Below are 16,222 nucleotides of genomic sequence, written 5' to 3'. Positions count from 1 at the left end.
TCATTCAGTTCTATCTGCTGGTTTGCTTCAAAAGGTTCAGTCTGAAGATGCAGTTCCATTGAATTACTTCCTGGTCAAATTTTTGAGTCAAATATTTCCAATCAAATAGATGGGATTTCTGGATTTTCCTTTAGACCAGGAAGCAACACACTTATTATCTGTAGAGATTCTCTATAAATCCTTCCATTCCCCATTATCCTGTCAGAGTTGAAGAAGCTTCTTGGATGAGAAGTAAAATATCTTCAAAAGAAAAAAAAGAAAGTCCAGTTGTCTCCTGAAAAAGCACCTTTGGGACTACACTCTCATTGCTTCCTAGTCACATTAGCTGAAGACCGCCTAATCCTTCAAACATGGCTTATATTCTTGTCCTTAGTTCCATTTAAGCCTCCACAAATGGACTCCCCCTTTCAGTTGGAGTTGTTGTCAGTATTTCCTGATAACACCAGAAGTTACCTTTTTCCAAACTTCTGTCACTTCCAGGGCTGCCTTCATGGGAAGTGATATAATGATTATTTTAAAAAATCAAATAGAGAGAAACAAATAATTACATCTGCTTCTTAAAAAACCTAGCTCTTCCAACTTTACTAGCGGGATTGAGTCCTGACTGGCTGAAGGTTGACTCAGCCTTCCATCCTTCCGAGGATTCAGATTGTTGGGGGCAAGAGACTGACTCTGTAAACCACTTAGAGAGGACTGTTAAGCACAAAGCGGTTTATAAGTACGTAAGTGCTATTGCTATTGTGTAATAGGAAAGGACGTTTTCGCATTAGCACCAAAACTGGGAAAATATCTCCTTTCTGTTCAATTCTTGAGTTGTAAATAATTGGGTAAGGCAATTTGGGGGCTCTCCTTTAGTTCTGCCATCTTGGCTGATTTTGTATCAATCCCTTATCCCTAGCTGGTTTTGTACAAGACATTGAACTTTATAAGCCTATGGCTACAGCTAATTAAAGCTGATTAGAATATATGGGGAGGGGAGGGTGGATTAGCACTGGATTGAGCCCAGGCTATTCCATTAGTTTATAGCTCAACAAACTGCACACACAGAAAACAAATCAATTCAGCAACTAATTTAGGCATCTGGCATGAATACACCGTTGCTTTTTATGGCTCTCCTAATTTTTGATTGGATTTTAAATTGATAGACCCACTAGGTCAAAATTATTTTAATAAATGAAACATCAAGGTGGATGAAGGAGAACTGAGAAAATGGCAGGCAGGTGAACCAACCTTGTTAGGTGCTTTTCCAGTGAGACCAGTCTATCATTAGGCACCTGGTCTATCCAAACGTGGGAGGAAGCAAGACTGCTTCCGCTTTCACCTTTCAGTCCCAGTCCAGGAGCTTTTGCAGGCAACTGCTTCTGTGGCAAACCATTTTATGTAAAATTTAAATTGACTGACAAAGAAATAAAGGGAGACTAGCATAGCTAGTTCAAGCTTAATATCTTTGTTAAGGCTGACTTTGAGAAATAAGGAGCAAATTCCTAGGAATCAAGGAAGAGGCAGAGGGTTTTGGGAGTGCTCTCCAGCACCCACCAGACAATAAACGGGAGCAAGAGAATTCTTGGGTTCAGTTTTTGTTGTTCAGTTGTTAAGTCATGTCCGACTCTTCACAGACCAGAGGATACCAGCCCCACCCCATCCTCCACTGTCTCCCAGAGTTTGCCCAAATCTATGTTCATTGCATCTATGACTCTAGCCAACCCTCTCCTCCTCTGCCGTCCCTTTCTCCTTTGGCCTTCCATCCTTCCCAACATCAGGGTCTTCTCTAAGGAGTCCTCTCTTCTCATTAGGTGGCCAAAGGATTTGAACCTCAGCATCTCCCAATTTTACGACCTATTTTGCCATGACTGTTAAGTGATTCACTGAAGTTGTTAAGACGATCTGGCTTCCCCCAGTGACTTTGCTGGTTTAGGGAAGGTTGGAAATGATGACCAGGTGACCCGGGGATGCTGCAGCCGTCATAAACACATGCCAGTTGCCAAGTATCCAAATTTTCATTACGTGACTGGATGCTATGATGGTCATAAATAATATTTTCTATGCCGTCGTAACAGGAAGTCCTTGCTAGGGTCTATCTGCATCAAAATGGGAGGAGAGTTATTGGAGGCTAGCTTGAATGTTTGAAATAGTCTTTTGGCAGTAATTTCAAATCCAGCAGAGTCTGTGAGCTGCAACTTCTACAGGGGATTTTAGCTCCACCAGAGAAGAGCAGGAGGCTTTCTCCTCCTCAGAGAGAAAGCGTACAATGGAAAGCAAAGATTATTGAACCTGTCTTTTTGCAGATTTAGTTCTCTGATTATATGTTGCTTTATTGTCAATTTTTTCCCTGGCAGGAAAAAAGGAAATGTGGACAGACCTGGGCTAAATTTAGAGCAGAGGAGATAAAGGAGAAGAACTGTATGAAAGGGAAAGAAAGAATGGCTAAGCATGGGGCCCTCCTGGCAAGGAGTGGGATGCAGCTGGGAGGAGGGATGGAGCTCAAGCAAAGGGAGCTCCTCAGATTGAGGATGTGGTGAGTTTAGGATGTGGGTTCAAAAGAAATGCAAGGTCTTTGACCCCCTGAGCGGTTGGTGCCAAAGAAACAGATGTAATTTATCACAAATAGAAATTTATATCTATGTTACACTGATTCTTAGCCTAGATGGCTAGTACAAACCCCAGTGATGTCATGCCATTGTGATGTCATTCGCATAATGATGTCATCATGCGTGTGACATCACTTCCTTTCTTTCCATTCCTCATGAATGCCTTAAGCTCCTTATAGAACAGGGCAACCTGAGAGGATTATTGTTAAGGATACACAACTTCGGATCTGGGAGAAGAAGAAAGGGGAAGGATCAGGGCAACATCAGATAGATTTGATCCACTTTTTATATTTGATTTAAGTATATTTTGATTAAAATGAAGCAAGTACCATTTTCAGATTTTTTTTCTATCTGACACATTAAAAATGATTGTGATCAGCAATTTTAGGAAAGGCCTCCAGTGGTCTTGGGCATTTCTCCTCTGACACAAGCTTAGCTTTGAGGGATGGATGAGAAATAGCGATGCAACCAATTGATGGACTTATCCTGCAACCAAGCTCTCCAGTTTGATTTTCTGATAGGCCCCACCATCCTTTGGCTCTAGGAGGAGTCAGAGGGCTACAGGACTACAACCAGAAAACCACCAGCACATGCCTCTTCCCTGAACTGCTGGGATTGCTGTTTGGAGAAGAGAGTGACGGGGCATCAGATCTGGATAAGCATGCTTGGCACCGTCCTAGATTTTTGAAATCAGTTGATGTTAGTAGAGCAGTTGCATGCTATCGCTCATAATGCATCTAGTTCTAAAAGACTTCCTTAGGAAGAGCAATTTGAAGAGGAAACATTGTTTTCCTTTTACTTTCTGCGGAAAGGGAGGGAGGGATTCATCCTTTCTACATCTGGATCTCAGCTGTTTTCCCTGACATGTAGATTGAACCTGGCTGGCCCAAAGTCTTGGCTGCTTATCCCATACTTCAGTGCAACTCTTGAGCACCTCTGGGAACTTCTTGATAAAGTCCCAAGGGGGAATATTGGGGGGGGGGGGGCGGAATAAAAAGATTGCACAAAGTGAAGCAGCCACCAGCTGCAAAAGGTCTCAACCTGGGACACAGTGGAAAAGCCATGGAGAGGTTTGATGTGGTGATTGATCAACCATCCTCTGGGGAACCTCAGAAGTTATTGCTTGCTACATGCTCATCTAATAACAGGACATAGTGGTTACATTTCCACAGTCTAACATTTTGAATGAAATGGATCAACTAAACAAATGTTCATGTTATTTCCCTTGTTCCTCAGTATGATCTTACTCAGGGTGGACAGTGTCCTGGGATAGGGATCTACAACCAGGTCCTACAACTAGCTGAAAGTCATAGCTGATGTTACCAGAATGAGAATTGTGTCATAAGAAGGATCAGGAACCAGCAATATGTTTGGAAGGGACAGGGGAGTGGAGAGTCCTTAAGAGCCACTCTGAAAGGGAGGAATCGCCAATCTTCCAAAACCCTCAATGGCTTGAGATACCAGTGCCAACATTTGTTGGCAAAACAACCAAATTTCATTGGCAAGATGTTTGTGGCCATTTGGGGTGTCTGGGTTTCCTTGAAGGAAGGAAGAACTGAGCTCCCAGAGAATCCCTACTGATATTCCCACTCTTGTTTGGAGAAATAAAAGGGATGTATAACCAAAAGGGATACAAGAGCACTTTGGTTTATTCTAACTTCCTGAACTTCTACAGACTCTGATAAGGTCCAATGTAGCTGAGCTATAGATCTGTTCTTTCACTCAGAGTAAGGTTTCCCCACCTTGGCAAGTTTAAGGTAGGTGGACTTCGACTCCCAGAATTCTGGGAGTCGAAATCCCCACTTCCTAAACTTCGCTAGGTTGAGAAACACAGAGTCACAAGGAAGACGTGGAGTCCAACAACATCTGAGGGTTCCAGGTTCTTCCATCTTGACTTCATTTATTTCCAGCAACAAGCAACCAGGTGTCTCCCATATGGGATAGGAGGACATCAAGATTTAATATATCTATTATCTAATAGTTTGCTGACAGGAAGTAGGGAGACTCCTCATATTTTTCACTTTCAATGTGGATGAATGTGACACCAACAAAGCAAGTGAGCCAAGTTCATATTTCTTCTGCTTGTGTCATGGATATAGTACTTTTTTAAAAAAATGTTATTTTATATTTGATTTCTCTTCAAAGGGACCGACTGATGGGAAACGGGTAGTAAATCTTGCCATATGGAGGTTTGTACATTGCTTCTAAGTATTTGGTTTCATACTCTTCTAAAGCTGACGAATTGCAGTAGCCAGAAGCACAGAGTGCGGTTCTAAGTACATGCATATAGTCAGTAGATCCGTAGATGTCTCCCACTTGTATCTCTCTCTCTCGCTCTCTTGCTCTCTTGCTCTCTCGCTCTCTCGCTCTCTCTGCCCTACAGAGTTTTGCTATTTGTAAAGCAGCCTCCTGGGTTCTGCTGGTCTCAACACTGACCAGACAGGACCAAACTGTATGGTGCCAGATGGATCTTCTTTCTTTCTTGTTTCTTTTCCTGCCTGTAGAGAAAAAAAAACAACCAAGAGCCAAAAGCTGCTAGTAAACAATTATGTTTCTTTTCATTGTTTTCTCCCCAGGAAATGTTGTGCAAAATAAATCAAAGCTGTTGACACTTTATGCATGTTGGTAACAATAAAGAAAATTAAAATTTTAAGAGTATTTTTTTCCTGTGGTTGTTGATCTCCCTGGGTGTTTTTTTTTGTTTTTTTTGCAGTGGAAATCAAGCTGGTGGGGGGAGGAAGAATAGAAGCAGGAGAAGGAAAAATGAGATGGGACACAGCAGGGACAGTTGAAGCAGAAAAGCTTCTGGAAATTGAGCTTTTCCCCATGTTGTGTTGAGTATAGACTGGTAAGGCTTAGGGTAGACTACTAAGGCATAGTGTGTGGTCAAGAGTTCTTCTCTAGTGACGTAAACTCTCCTAGAGACATCCAAACATTGCAATGCGCCAATAATAGTAATGACAACAGAAATTGTCATATCCTGCATTGCAAGGATATGCATTAAAATTGCTGAAGGTCGGTTTTGGGGAAATGGCTGAATGGTTAGCAGAGATCCTTTCTCCATTAGAAGTGGACAATTTTAAACTCACCTTTTCCCCCCAGTGTAGCTTGCAATTCCTTGCCTTAGTGCTGCTCTGGTCAGAGTCACAAACTGGACGTCTGGATTATTTTATCCATTTTCCCAGGACCACCTCATGACCTCTGCTCCTGGGACTCAGTCTCTGCCCAAATAATCCTGAGGATTTGGCTTCAATGCAGAGAAAGTCCTTCCATCATTTTGGGGAATGAAACAGGAAATGGAACAGCAGCTCAGAGATGGAACTTGGAGCAAAGATCTCCAGCAGGTTCAACTGCTGTTGAGGAGTCATAATCTGGTCTCCAGCGCAACAGATTCCAAGAACCATCTGCTCATCTGCTATGTCCTTAAGCTTCTCACCCTCATTTCCAGCTTCAGCTAGAAGCACCAGGAATGGAAGCAAAATATTTTGGCAAAGCACCAACCCAAGCAGCTCAATCCCAGTTTACAAAACAATATCTAGAAGATCTGTATGGGAGGGGTGGTATAAATTGCTCAAGACTGACCCATTTTGTTCAGAGGCTAAGACAAAATCAATGATTTATTCTAGAACTTGGAGTGAAACAGCTGGAAATTTCAGTTTTATTCTAAACCAGTTCTTGTGAACTTGGAACCTTCTGAGGTTCAGGGCATCTGTGTGGGGTGGCAAAGAATGTCAAGAGACCAGTTGTGACCACATGACTGAATCCCTGGAGGTTTTTTGGTATGCATTGTATAAACTGGGCTGTTTACACATCTCTGGAGAGATTAGATTGATGGTGTATGGCAGCAGTCCCCAGCCTTTTTGGCCTCAGGGATCAGTTTTGTGGAAGACAATTTTTCCAAGGACTGGAGGAAGGGGAGGAAAAGATGGGCAGCCAAACTAGATCCTATGCATGCGCAGTTTTGCTTGTCCACTGCTCACCTTCAGCTATGCAACCTGGTTCCTAACAGGCCACAGACCGGACGTGGTCTGTGGCTCAGGAGTTGGGACCCCTGGTGTATGGATCAGACCCTGTGCCAGCTTTTAGAACAGGAAGCAAGTCTGAAATGCCGGTAGTGGTCAAATAGCAACATTGAGTCAAGACCCAAGTCTAACTTTACATGATGCAGTTAATGATCACATTTCCTTGATCACCACAGCAGGCCAAGCTAAAAATGTGGTTGGTTAGTTGGTTGAACAGCATGTCATCCGCATACAATTGAAGATAATATTTGTAGCTCAGGGATGAACTGTGTGGGGCCCTTGGTGCTCTCTCTTTGAGCTTGGTGTTTTTCTTGTAGATGTTTCATTACCCAAACTACCATATTTTTGCACTATAAGACGCACCTGAGTATAAGATGCACCATGATTTTGAAGAGGTAAATTAAAAAAAAAAGGTTTTGCACTCTGCAGGCCTCCCAAACCCTCTGCATGCCTCATTTTTTGTAAAAAAAAAAAAGGGGGGGGCATGCAGAACTTTGGGAGGCTCTTAGAATGCTCCTGGGGACTGGGGGGGGGGGGAAACGAGCAAAAATGCCTTCCCCAGCCCCGAGAAGCACTTTGCAAGCCTCCCAAATCCTCTGTATGTTCTTTTTTGCAAAGGGGGCAGGATTTCGGTATACTGTGTTCAGTGTATAAGACGCACCCAGATTTTCACCCTCTTTTTTGGGGGGGGGATAAGTGCGTCTTATACTCCCCAAAATATGGTAGATAACATCGTCAGTACTCCTGATTGCATTGATGAGGTTACCTAGTTGAGTAATGAAACATTTGTGAGAAAACAACCAAGCACAGAGCGCACCAAGGTCTCCACATCTGAACATAACCAGGACTTTTTCTCGCAGTGAGTCTATATCTAAATGAGACAACCAAACATCCTTTTGGCACTTTCTTGGGACGATGCCCCAGAATTTAATCTCTCTTTTTCAATTTTATTTGTTAAAATAACTTTTACGTATTCCTGGACAATTCACAAACATTGTATGTACAGTAATAAAAATAATTTACTCTCAACAGACAAATGTATAATAGTATACACCATAAAACTGCAGTGCAATGAAAAGCATTGATTTCTTGTGTCTTTCCTCTCACTCTTCCCCCACTCGCCCTCCCACCCTAATAGTCCATAAAGTGCATTGCAAGGGCTTGAATGAACCCACATGGAATGGTAGCTAGCAAGTGGTGTGTTTCTGATCCCTTGGGGAATCCGTGTGCACATCTCCCTTCAACAAGGAGCACTGGAGCAGGGAGGGGGGACATTGACTTGGCTGCCACTTGACCTCTCCAGGGCCCCTCCCAAGGCAGTAAGGACACAAACAGCAGAACCCCATTCTTCTTCTGCCCAGACTTCCCAGAAGTGAGATGCTTATATGCAAATAGTACGTTAGCTATCTTTCTTTTCCCAGATGTCTGGGGTAGTCGCTTCTCAAAATCCACGCGTCCTGATTCCCAAGAGTTGCCTGATATACTGGGGAGAGGAGAGAGCCAAGGAAGAGGAAGGAAAGAGGAGCTGGCTGGGTTTTGAACCCCACTGTAAGGGTGGGTGGGTCACTGACATGTAAAAAATAGACATCCTTTCCGAAACACACACAAAAATATAAAGCAATGAAGATCTGCTTCTATGATAAAATTCAACTTCAGTTTGCTGTTTATTTTTTAGTGTAGTAGCCTTCAGCTTTTCAAACTGGTGCTGAGCTACAACCTTTCTAACCTCAGTGGGGGCTAGACCTGATGGGAATTGTGATCCAACACATTGGAGAACAAGAGGATGAATGCTTGACTTTGAGCTAGGGTAGTGTTTCCTAAGAGGAAGGGGGAAGAGAATGAGCAGCTGCAGCTGTGTCATTGCACATGGGCTATTGTGCATCATGTTACAGGTGCCCCACCTCCTCTCAGCCTCTCTGGCTGCCCCCTACAAGGCCACAAAAGTTGAGATGTAAACCCAACAGATCAATTCAACCAATCAAAGACAGCTTGCTTGGGGGAGCAAAGAGCAGACACCTTCCTCCACCTACCTTGGAAACATTCCAAGAATGCTTCTGTAAAACATCCCAGCCAGATGTTCTTTTCCAGCTGGTCCTTCCCTCCTGCAACCTACACAAAGCCCTCCACCACTACTGAGCATGCTCAGTTCACTTTTTTAAATGATTCTTGTTTAGATTTTGAAAATCTGCAAAGCTCAGTGTTTCCCTTGTACTGATCCCGTCTCTCTCTTCTTTTACTCAGCAGTCCAGTTTGGTTCCATTCCTCATCAGCCAAGCCTGCTATTAGAAGGCCAGAGAGGTGAGATAGGCAGGACACAGCAGTCAGCCAAACGGCTGAGGATACAGTGCAAAATTGCCCTAGAAAGTTTCTCGGAATGTAGACAAGCAGCAGAGAAATAAAGGCGAACAGAATTATCTTGCTGGTTAGAAAATGCACCCATTTGCTGACGGTACAAGGAGTCCTTGACCTACAACAGTTCATTTAGTGACTCTTCAGAATTACGAGGATGACACTGAAAAAAGTGACTTATGATCATTTTTCACACAATCGTTGTAGCATACCCAGGGTCGTGTGATCAAAGTTCAGACATTTGGAAACTGACTCATATTTATGATGGTTGCAGTGTCCTGGGGTCATGTGATCCCCTTCTGCAACCTTCTGACAAGCAAAATCAATGGGGAAGCCGGATTCACTCAACATCTGTGTTACTAATCAAGCAACCGCAGTGATTTGCTTAACTGTGGCAAGAAAACAATGGGTGCAATGGGGCAAAACTCAGCAAATGTCTCACTTAGCAACTGAAAATTTGGATTCAATTATGGTCGTAAGTCAAGGACTATCTCTGTTGGTATTTCAGTTGGGACAAGATTTATCTCGTGTTCTCAATCGTGTTTCAAGTAGAGACAAAAGACTTAAAAAGACAAACGTCATGTCAATTGCTTAAACCTTTCTCTCCATAAGTTCATGGATATAAAACGTGCCTCTTTCCATTCAAACTCTGGCATAAATGCACTCTGGTGCCACTCATGTTGAAATCCACAGCCACCACTGTCACATTTTGGGAGGACATGTGGAAGGACCTTGGGAGACAGGTGGGAGGTCTGCTGCCTCTTAGAGGAGGAGGGGAAAACACTTCCAATCTTGCAAGTTTTGAGAAGGTCCCGAGAAAAAGTACAGAAATATTAGCATTTTTCTAAATTGTAAGATTACATTAAATAGAATCTTGCAAGACTGAAAGCATTTCTCTTTTCCTCTTTTTTTAGTCTCTGAAAAACCAGGAAGGTCCCCTAGGAAATGCTTCCGGTGCTTTTTCCCAACTTGCAGATCGAGCTGCTTCTTATCAACCATTTGCCTGGGCAATATGTCCTCCTTCACCTGTCTGGCAAGGTCATTCCCACACACCCTCACAGAATGTAATAAGTGATGGGTTTATACAGGATGAAATCCTTTTTAGCAGAGTCCAAAGACTTACAACAGTACAAGAACTTCTGGAATTAACACTTAAAACAATAAATGGAAAAGACCATAAACCCAAGACACCTCAGTGAAGTATCCACTAATCACAGTAGGACGTATTTCCAATCTTGAGGGAGAGGAGATAGAAATAATTAGGAAATTTTAAAAAAAACCAGACATTTAGTATGCTGTATCATACATCTTCACCTGACCTGCTTAAGCTGTTATGCAGAAGACATTCAATTAAAAACAGAGAAGTAATGAAATTGAATTTAAAATAACTTTTAAAATGAAATATTTCAAAAGGGATCATGACTGTATTACCTTATGAATTGGAAGGAGAATTTGCACGTAGTAGAAATCCACGAAAGCCAGTAAATCGTGCTTAATTAAGTTGTGTAATGACTTGCATTCACACTACAAAGTAAGTCTGAATGGATTTAAATCTGGTAGCCTCTTTGATGACGTAATGGGATTCTTCAGTAAACCTGTTACAACTAACTTGGCCCTAACAAGGACTGCTTGTAGCAATAGCAATAGCATTTAGACTTATATACCACTTTGTGGTGCTTTTCTAAGCAGTTTACAGAGTCAGCCTATTGCTCCCAACAACCTGGGTTCTCATTTTCCCCACCTTGGAAGGACTGAAGGCTGAGTTAACCTTGAGCCTGGTGAGAATCAAACTGCCAAATTGCAGTCAGCTGGCAGTCAGCAGAAGCAGCCTGCAGTACTGCATACTAACCACTGTACCACTGTGGCTCTTGTAGTGACTTACAACATCTCCAACAGTCCTTATACTGAAATAACGACACTAAAGATAGTTGACAAGTGGTTGCAATGATGGTTGGGTGACACATGAGGAAGTTCGAATCACTAATGAGGAAATGGCCCTAAATTCAGTGAAATATTATTTTCCCCACCATTCTCTCTTTATGAAATGGCCCCAATGCATTCCTTTCCTCAATCAAAATAAAATCAAAGACAGGAGGCAATTTGCTAATTTCACATTCCAGAGAAAATAGATTGAGGAAAACATGCTCTTCAGATGTGTTGCACACATACATTTGTGTTGACAGAACATGCTAGCTAAGTTGGAGGTCCCTCTTTTTCCAAGTCAATGCTGGGACTTAATCAAGCTGACAGTTTGAAAGAGGAATGGCCCACCCTTGAATCAGAAGAGCAGATGGGGATGGTGGGCAGAGTAGTTAAGAAGTCATAGCAACTACTTGTGGTTTCCGTGTTCTCCCCCTTTGCTTCCATTGTAAGTCGGCCTACTTTGGCCCCTGCCTTTATCTCACAAGTCACCTCCAAAGACAAAAGGGCTTGCCTTAATCTTAAATAGTGAGACTTTATGAATTTAATGTGCTTTTAGGCCTGTAGCTCCCTAGGTGGGTTTGCACTGTTGGAAATGGGGGGAGGAGTCCCTCAACAGACCTCCCCCCACCCATAAATTACTCAATCTTCCTGAAGGGCGGAGAATAAACGGGCAATACTGAAGGATTGGGGGGGGGGTTTCCTCCTTTTTTGCCCTGCATTCTACCTGGGCTGACATGCGCAAGACACGCCGCCCCCCTTTCAATCATGTTTCCCCCATGAAAACTCCTGGGCTGAGAATGGCGGGGTGAGGTGGGGACTCCGGAGGTCTCCTGCTGCTTGCGGGGAGCTGTCCGAGGGCGGAGGTGCTGAAGCGGGATGACGAGAAGCCATTTTGGCTAGCTCGAGTCATCCCACTCCGACTCGGCTCGTCGTCATCGCGCGTGAGCCTGTGGGCAGCCTGCATCTTCTGTTCGTGTGTGTGTGTGTGTGCGCGCGCGCGCGCGTGTTTTCAACTATTGTTTCGATATTGCATAGCAGACAAAAATCTGACTGGAGTAAACAAAAACAAAAAAAGGACATCCCTGACAAAAGGCCTCGGCTTTCCCTCCGGCGGCGTTCCCGGCAAAGGAGTCCGCTATAGCCAGCATTGAAACGCTTACATTCCAGCTGAAGTCGGAAGGGTGCAGCTGATCGGCTGCTTGGGCCGCATTTTCACCCACAAGCCACCCATACCCCAACCCCTAAAACTGGGCAAGATTCCACCACCCATCCTGCTCCCACTTTTATTGCCTTCCTCCCCTCCTGAAGGGCGATCTCACAAGAACTGAGAATGATCCCTCCCGCCAATAAAAGATTACTTAAAACATAAATAAATCGGGATCCATTTGGCCCCTCCCCCCGCCCCTCCTGAGATCAAGGTTTTTACACTAAGGGACTTTAGAACAAATCAAGGAAAGGCCTTAAGGGCAAAGGCGTTTTGCAATTCCTCTCCGCTGAATCCCTCGGGGAGGCGCTTTGGCCAACTTGCTGCCTCTCCTTTTCTAGGGAGCCCTCAGCCAAAGTCGGACGCTTCTCGTCTTGTCTCCTTTTTAGCAAAATCTGATATATGAAAACAACCTTTTGCAATGGCTTTCCCCTCGACCTCGGCTTTCCTTCCCCAGAAAGTCGGCGGTCGCGTGTTTCTGCGCTGTCTTTCCTTTCTTCCTCCCGCGGAGACTCCGGAAGGCGAGCATCCAGAAGGAGACGGGGGGTGGGACGGCAGTGGGTGGGGGGAGGGGGTGTGTTGGCTCCCAGCTGCCTCTGGCCCAGCCCCCCTCTATACATCGCTGGACGTCCTGGGCCGGGAGGAGAAGCCGGCCGGGATGCATCCGCAGCAAGCCAGCCACAGAGACTTCTGGATCTCGGGGTTGCGGAAAGCGTAGATGATGGGGTTGAGGAGCGAATGGCAGGCGGCCGGCAGGGCCAAGGAGTAGGTGTAGACGGGCGGGTAGGAGTCGTCGGCCACCAGGGAGTAGACAGCGAAGGGCACCCAGCAGAGGGCGAAGGTGCCTAGGATGAGCGAGAGCGTGGAGAGCCCCTTGCGCGTGGAGGTGGCCTGAGCGCTGGCGATGAACTGGTGCTGGACGGCGATCTGCTGGGCGTGGCGGCAGGCGATGCGGCAGATCTGCCCGTAGAGCTGCAGCATGAGGGCGAAGAGGAGCAGGAAGGCCACGGCCAACACCACGGCGTTGTCCCTGGTGACCGGGCGCAGGACGCTGCAGGTGCTGGGCTGGCGCAGGCAGTTCCAGCCCAGCAGCGGGAGGAGCCCGACGGCCAGGCAGGCCAGCCAGAGCAGCAGCAGAGAGGCGGCGGTGAAGGTCCGCGTGCGCTCCGAGTGGTAGGTCAGCGCGTTGGAGAGCGACAGGTAGCGGTCCACGGTGATGGCCAGCAGGCTGCAGACCGAGGCCGAGAAAGAGGCCAGCAGCAGCCCCGCCGCGCTCAGCGTCGCCGCCTCGCTGGGCGGCTGCACCAGATACCGCACACTGAAGTTGACCACCAGCCCCAGTCCGGCCAGCAGGTCCGCCAGCGCCAGGCTGCCGATCAGCAGGAAGGGCGGCGCTCGCAGGCCCGGCGCGTAGAAGAGCACGGCCAGCACCAGCGCGTTCTCGCCCGCCATCACCGTCCCGGTGGCGCACAGCACGATGTCCCAGGGGCTCACCGCGCCCGCCACGCCCAGGGCTGAGCCCGCATCCCAGCCGCCCGTCCCGGCCTCCTCTCCGGCCAAGGTGGCGTCGGGCGGCAGGTCGAGGGCGGGGCTGGCCGCGGCGGCCGAGAGGTGGGTGGGCGGCCAGAGACTGGCCAGCGGTAGCGAAGAGGCGTTGAAGAGCACCAGGAGCCGCTGCTGTTGCTGTTGCTGCTGCCGGAACTGCTCCTCCATGGCGGCGGCGGCGGCGGCCGGGTTGGGGAACATCGCTGCGGGAGGAAGGAGGCCGGGAGAGTCAGAGAGAGGAGGAGGCCTAGACGCCCCGGCCGTCTCTGTACCTAATCCCCGGGAAGGCTCCCCTCCGACATCGCCCGCAGTGGCAGGCCGAAGCCGCCTCCTGCTTGAGCAGGGGGGGGGGGGGTTGGACTAGAAGATCTCAAGGTCCCTTCCAACTCTGTTATTCTGTTAACACCCCCCACCCCTCAGCCTCCTCCCCTGGATCTGTTGCCTTCCAGTCCTTAACAAGCCCGTTTTCTACAATATGATCCGCTCCCTTTCCCTTCACCAGAAAGTCAATTGTTCCCTGGGCACAAGTTCTCCTCCTCCTCCTCTTCCTTTCTTCCTAGGTTGTCCCTCATCCCTCCGAAGTGTTGGATTCCTACATGTCTTCCGCCGAGGAGGATGGGGTATGTAGTGCAACACTGATGGGGAGTTGGGGGAGATTTCCCCTCCCCCGGAGGATGCAGAGGCGGTGACATCATCACCAGCTCCCCCTTCAGCTGCATCCAAAGGGCAGGCAAAGCATCCCATCGTGGCCCATAGCGCCTCGCTCGCTTTCTCCCGAGTTCGGAGCTTGTATCTTGGGTTCAATTTCTTGAATCTGAAGCTGGGGCTTCCCGCGGGCTGCAGAGAGCCAGAGCCTCAGCCTCCCCTCCCGCCACGCCGCGCTTCCTAAAGTCTGTCCTGACGACTGAGGCCCAGCGGCAGTAGGAGGCGGCTGCAAAGGAGCGTCTCTCGTCCCTTCCTATCTACGGCAGGGAAAGCGCCGCCTCTTCTCCCCAACTGCGGCCGGCGTCTCCTGCCCCTCCTGAAGCTCAGTTACTGCAACAAACCTCCCTTAAAGCAGGTTTCCTCTCCAGGCCCCTCGCCCTCGCCCCTCTCGATCCCAGCCGCTCTGAAGGAGACGCGCTGCTGCCTTTCCTTCCGTGAAAGGAGGACCTGCGCCCCATTTCAGGCTCTTTGCCGCCCCCTGCAGGCAATCCGGGAAAAGCCCAGAAATTTCCCGCGGTTCCTCTAGGTTTGAGGGGGGGACCAGGAGGCTCGCGCGAGACCCCGCAGACAGGCTGAGAAAACCGCTGGTGGGTGAGGCGGCTTAGGTTGGGCTGCTGGTCGGGCGGTGGGAAAGCCACCCTTCCCCCGCGCCCCACACTGTCCCCTCCACCCACTAGCCAAACTACCCCAGCGGACTGGGCTCTCCCTACGCCGGCGCGCAGGTGAAATGCTCTTCCACCCGGCTGCGCTTTTGCTCTGGTTTTTCTTCAGATCGTATAAATCTTTCTCCTTTTACTACTTTGCAGGGATGCCAGGCTGGCCCGAGGCGGCCGCTTGGAAGGGCTCCTTGGGGTCCGGGGAGGGAAGAAAGGGGGCACTTGGGACGGGCCTCTTTTTTACCTGGCTTTGCGAGGCGTCGGACAGTCTCGGGTCCGGCTTGCTTCTCCGCGCCCCGCTAGTTCAGTCTGGGGCGCAAGCAGCGCGTCCTTCCCGGGCGAGCATGGCCAGACGAGGCTGGCGGATGGTTGGCAGCCCGCAGCTCTGAATATTCTTCGCCCTTTGGGTCTGCTGATAAATCTCCCCTCTGACGTCAAAATTCTCCGCTTCTATTCATGAGCGGCTCCCAGGCTGTGAATCAGCGGCGCCCATGATCAGAATAACAAGCAGGGCGCCTGGCTGGCTCTCCCCCCACCCGTCCCTTCGAGGTGTACCCAGATGCTCCGGCGTAAGAAGCGAAGCCCCGCCCGGCTCTCTCTGGAATTTCATTCATAAGCTGGCTGGGTCGCCCCCCCCTCCTTCTCCAAGGTCAGCGGTACCAGGCTGGCTTTCTGGGGAGGGCGGAGAGAGGACTCTGCCAAAAGTGCCCGGCCTGGAATGATCCGCAAGAGAAGCCGCCTGTTTGTTTGTTTGAGCATTGATAAAGCCGCCCGTCTTATAACCAACTCTTGGTGCGAATCTGCGGTTGATGCCTCCAGTCCAGCGGATGGGGTTGTTTGGGAAGGGGGGCAGCTGCTGCCAGCCTTCTCTGGGGAAGGGAGAGTGAGTCAAGGGTATTTTGCCTCTTGTTCGGCTTCCCCTCCAGGTCTCCATCGGCTGATCCCAAGGAAACCCTACGGGAAGGCAGGTGTGCCAAGCTACAAAATTCCCAGGCAGGAAAAAGTACTTTTGAGGCAAAGCAATGATCCCTTCTTGCAGCTGTCTGTGCAATCCCACCCAGTGGCTGAACAGGAAAGGGAGACACTATTGGCACCTGAAAATATGGACCCAGTTTGTGGCTGCTGTAAAAATGCAAAGTCCCTGCTGGAGAGCACTAAGAGGGGAGTTGCAAAGAAAACAGATCACTAAGTTTCTCCTGGCATGATCTGTGCAGATCCAGACACCAGAAA

At 48.0% G+C, this 16,222-nt stretch overlaps 1 protein-coding gene across 1 annotated transcript; it reads right to left on the bottom strand.

Annotated features, from left to right (window-relative positions):
* Positions 1–12,148: 12,148 nt before the first annotated feature.
* On the bottom strand, positions 12,149–14,554 carry LOC106548628 (G protein-coupled receptor 12). Its single transcript, XM_014066047.2, has one exon. It carries the CDS (start codon positions 13,830–13,832, stop codon positions 12,699–12,701), a length of 1,134 nt encoding a protein of 377 aa, XP_013921522.2. The 5' UTR covers positions 13,833–14,554; the 3' UTR covers positions 12,149–12,698.
* Between the last annotated feature and the right edge of the window lie 1,668 nt (positions 14,555–16,222).

This window comes from Thamnophis sirtalis, unplaced genomic scaffold (genome assembly GCF_051295495.1).
Source record: "Thamnophis sirtalis isolate CommonGarterSnake01/CBP01778 unplaced genomic scaffold, rThaSir2_p1.2 scaffold_13, whole genome shotgun sequence".
Taxonomy (NCBI): domain Eukaryota; kingdom Metazoa; phylum Chordata; class Lepidosauria; order Squamata; family Natricidae; genus Thamnophis; species Thamnophis sirtalis.
Note: the sequence above shows the minus strand (reverse complement) of the source record. Positions and strands in the feature narration are given on the sequence as shown.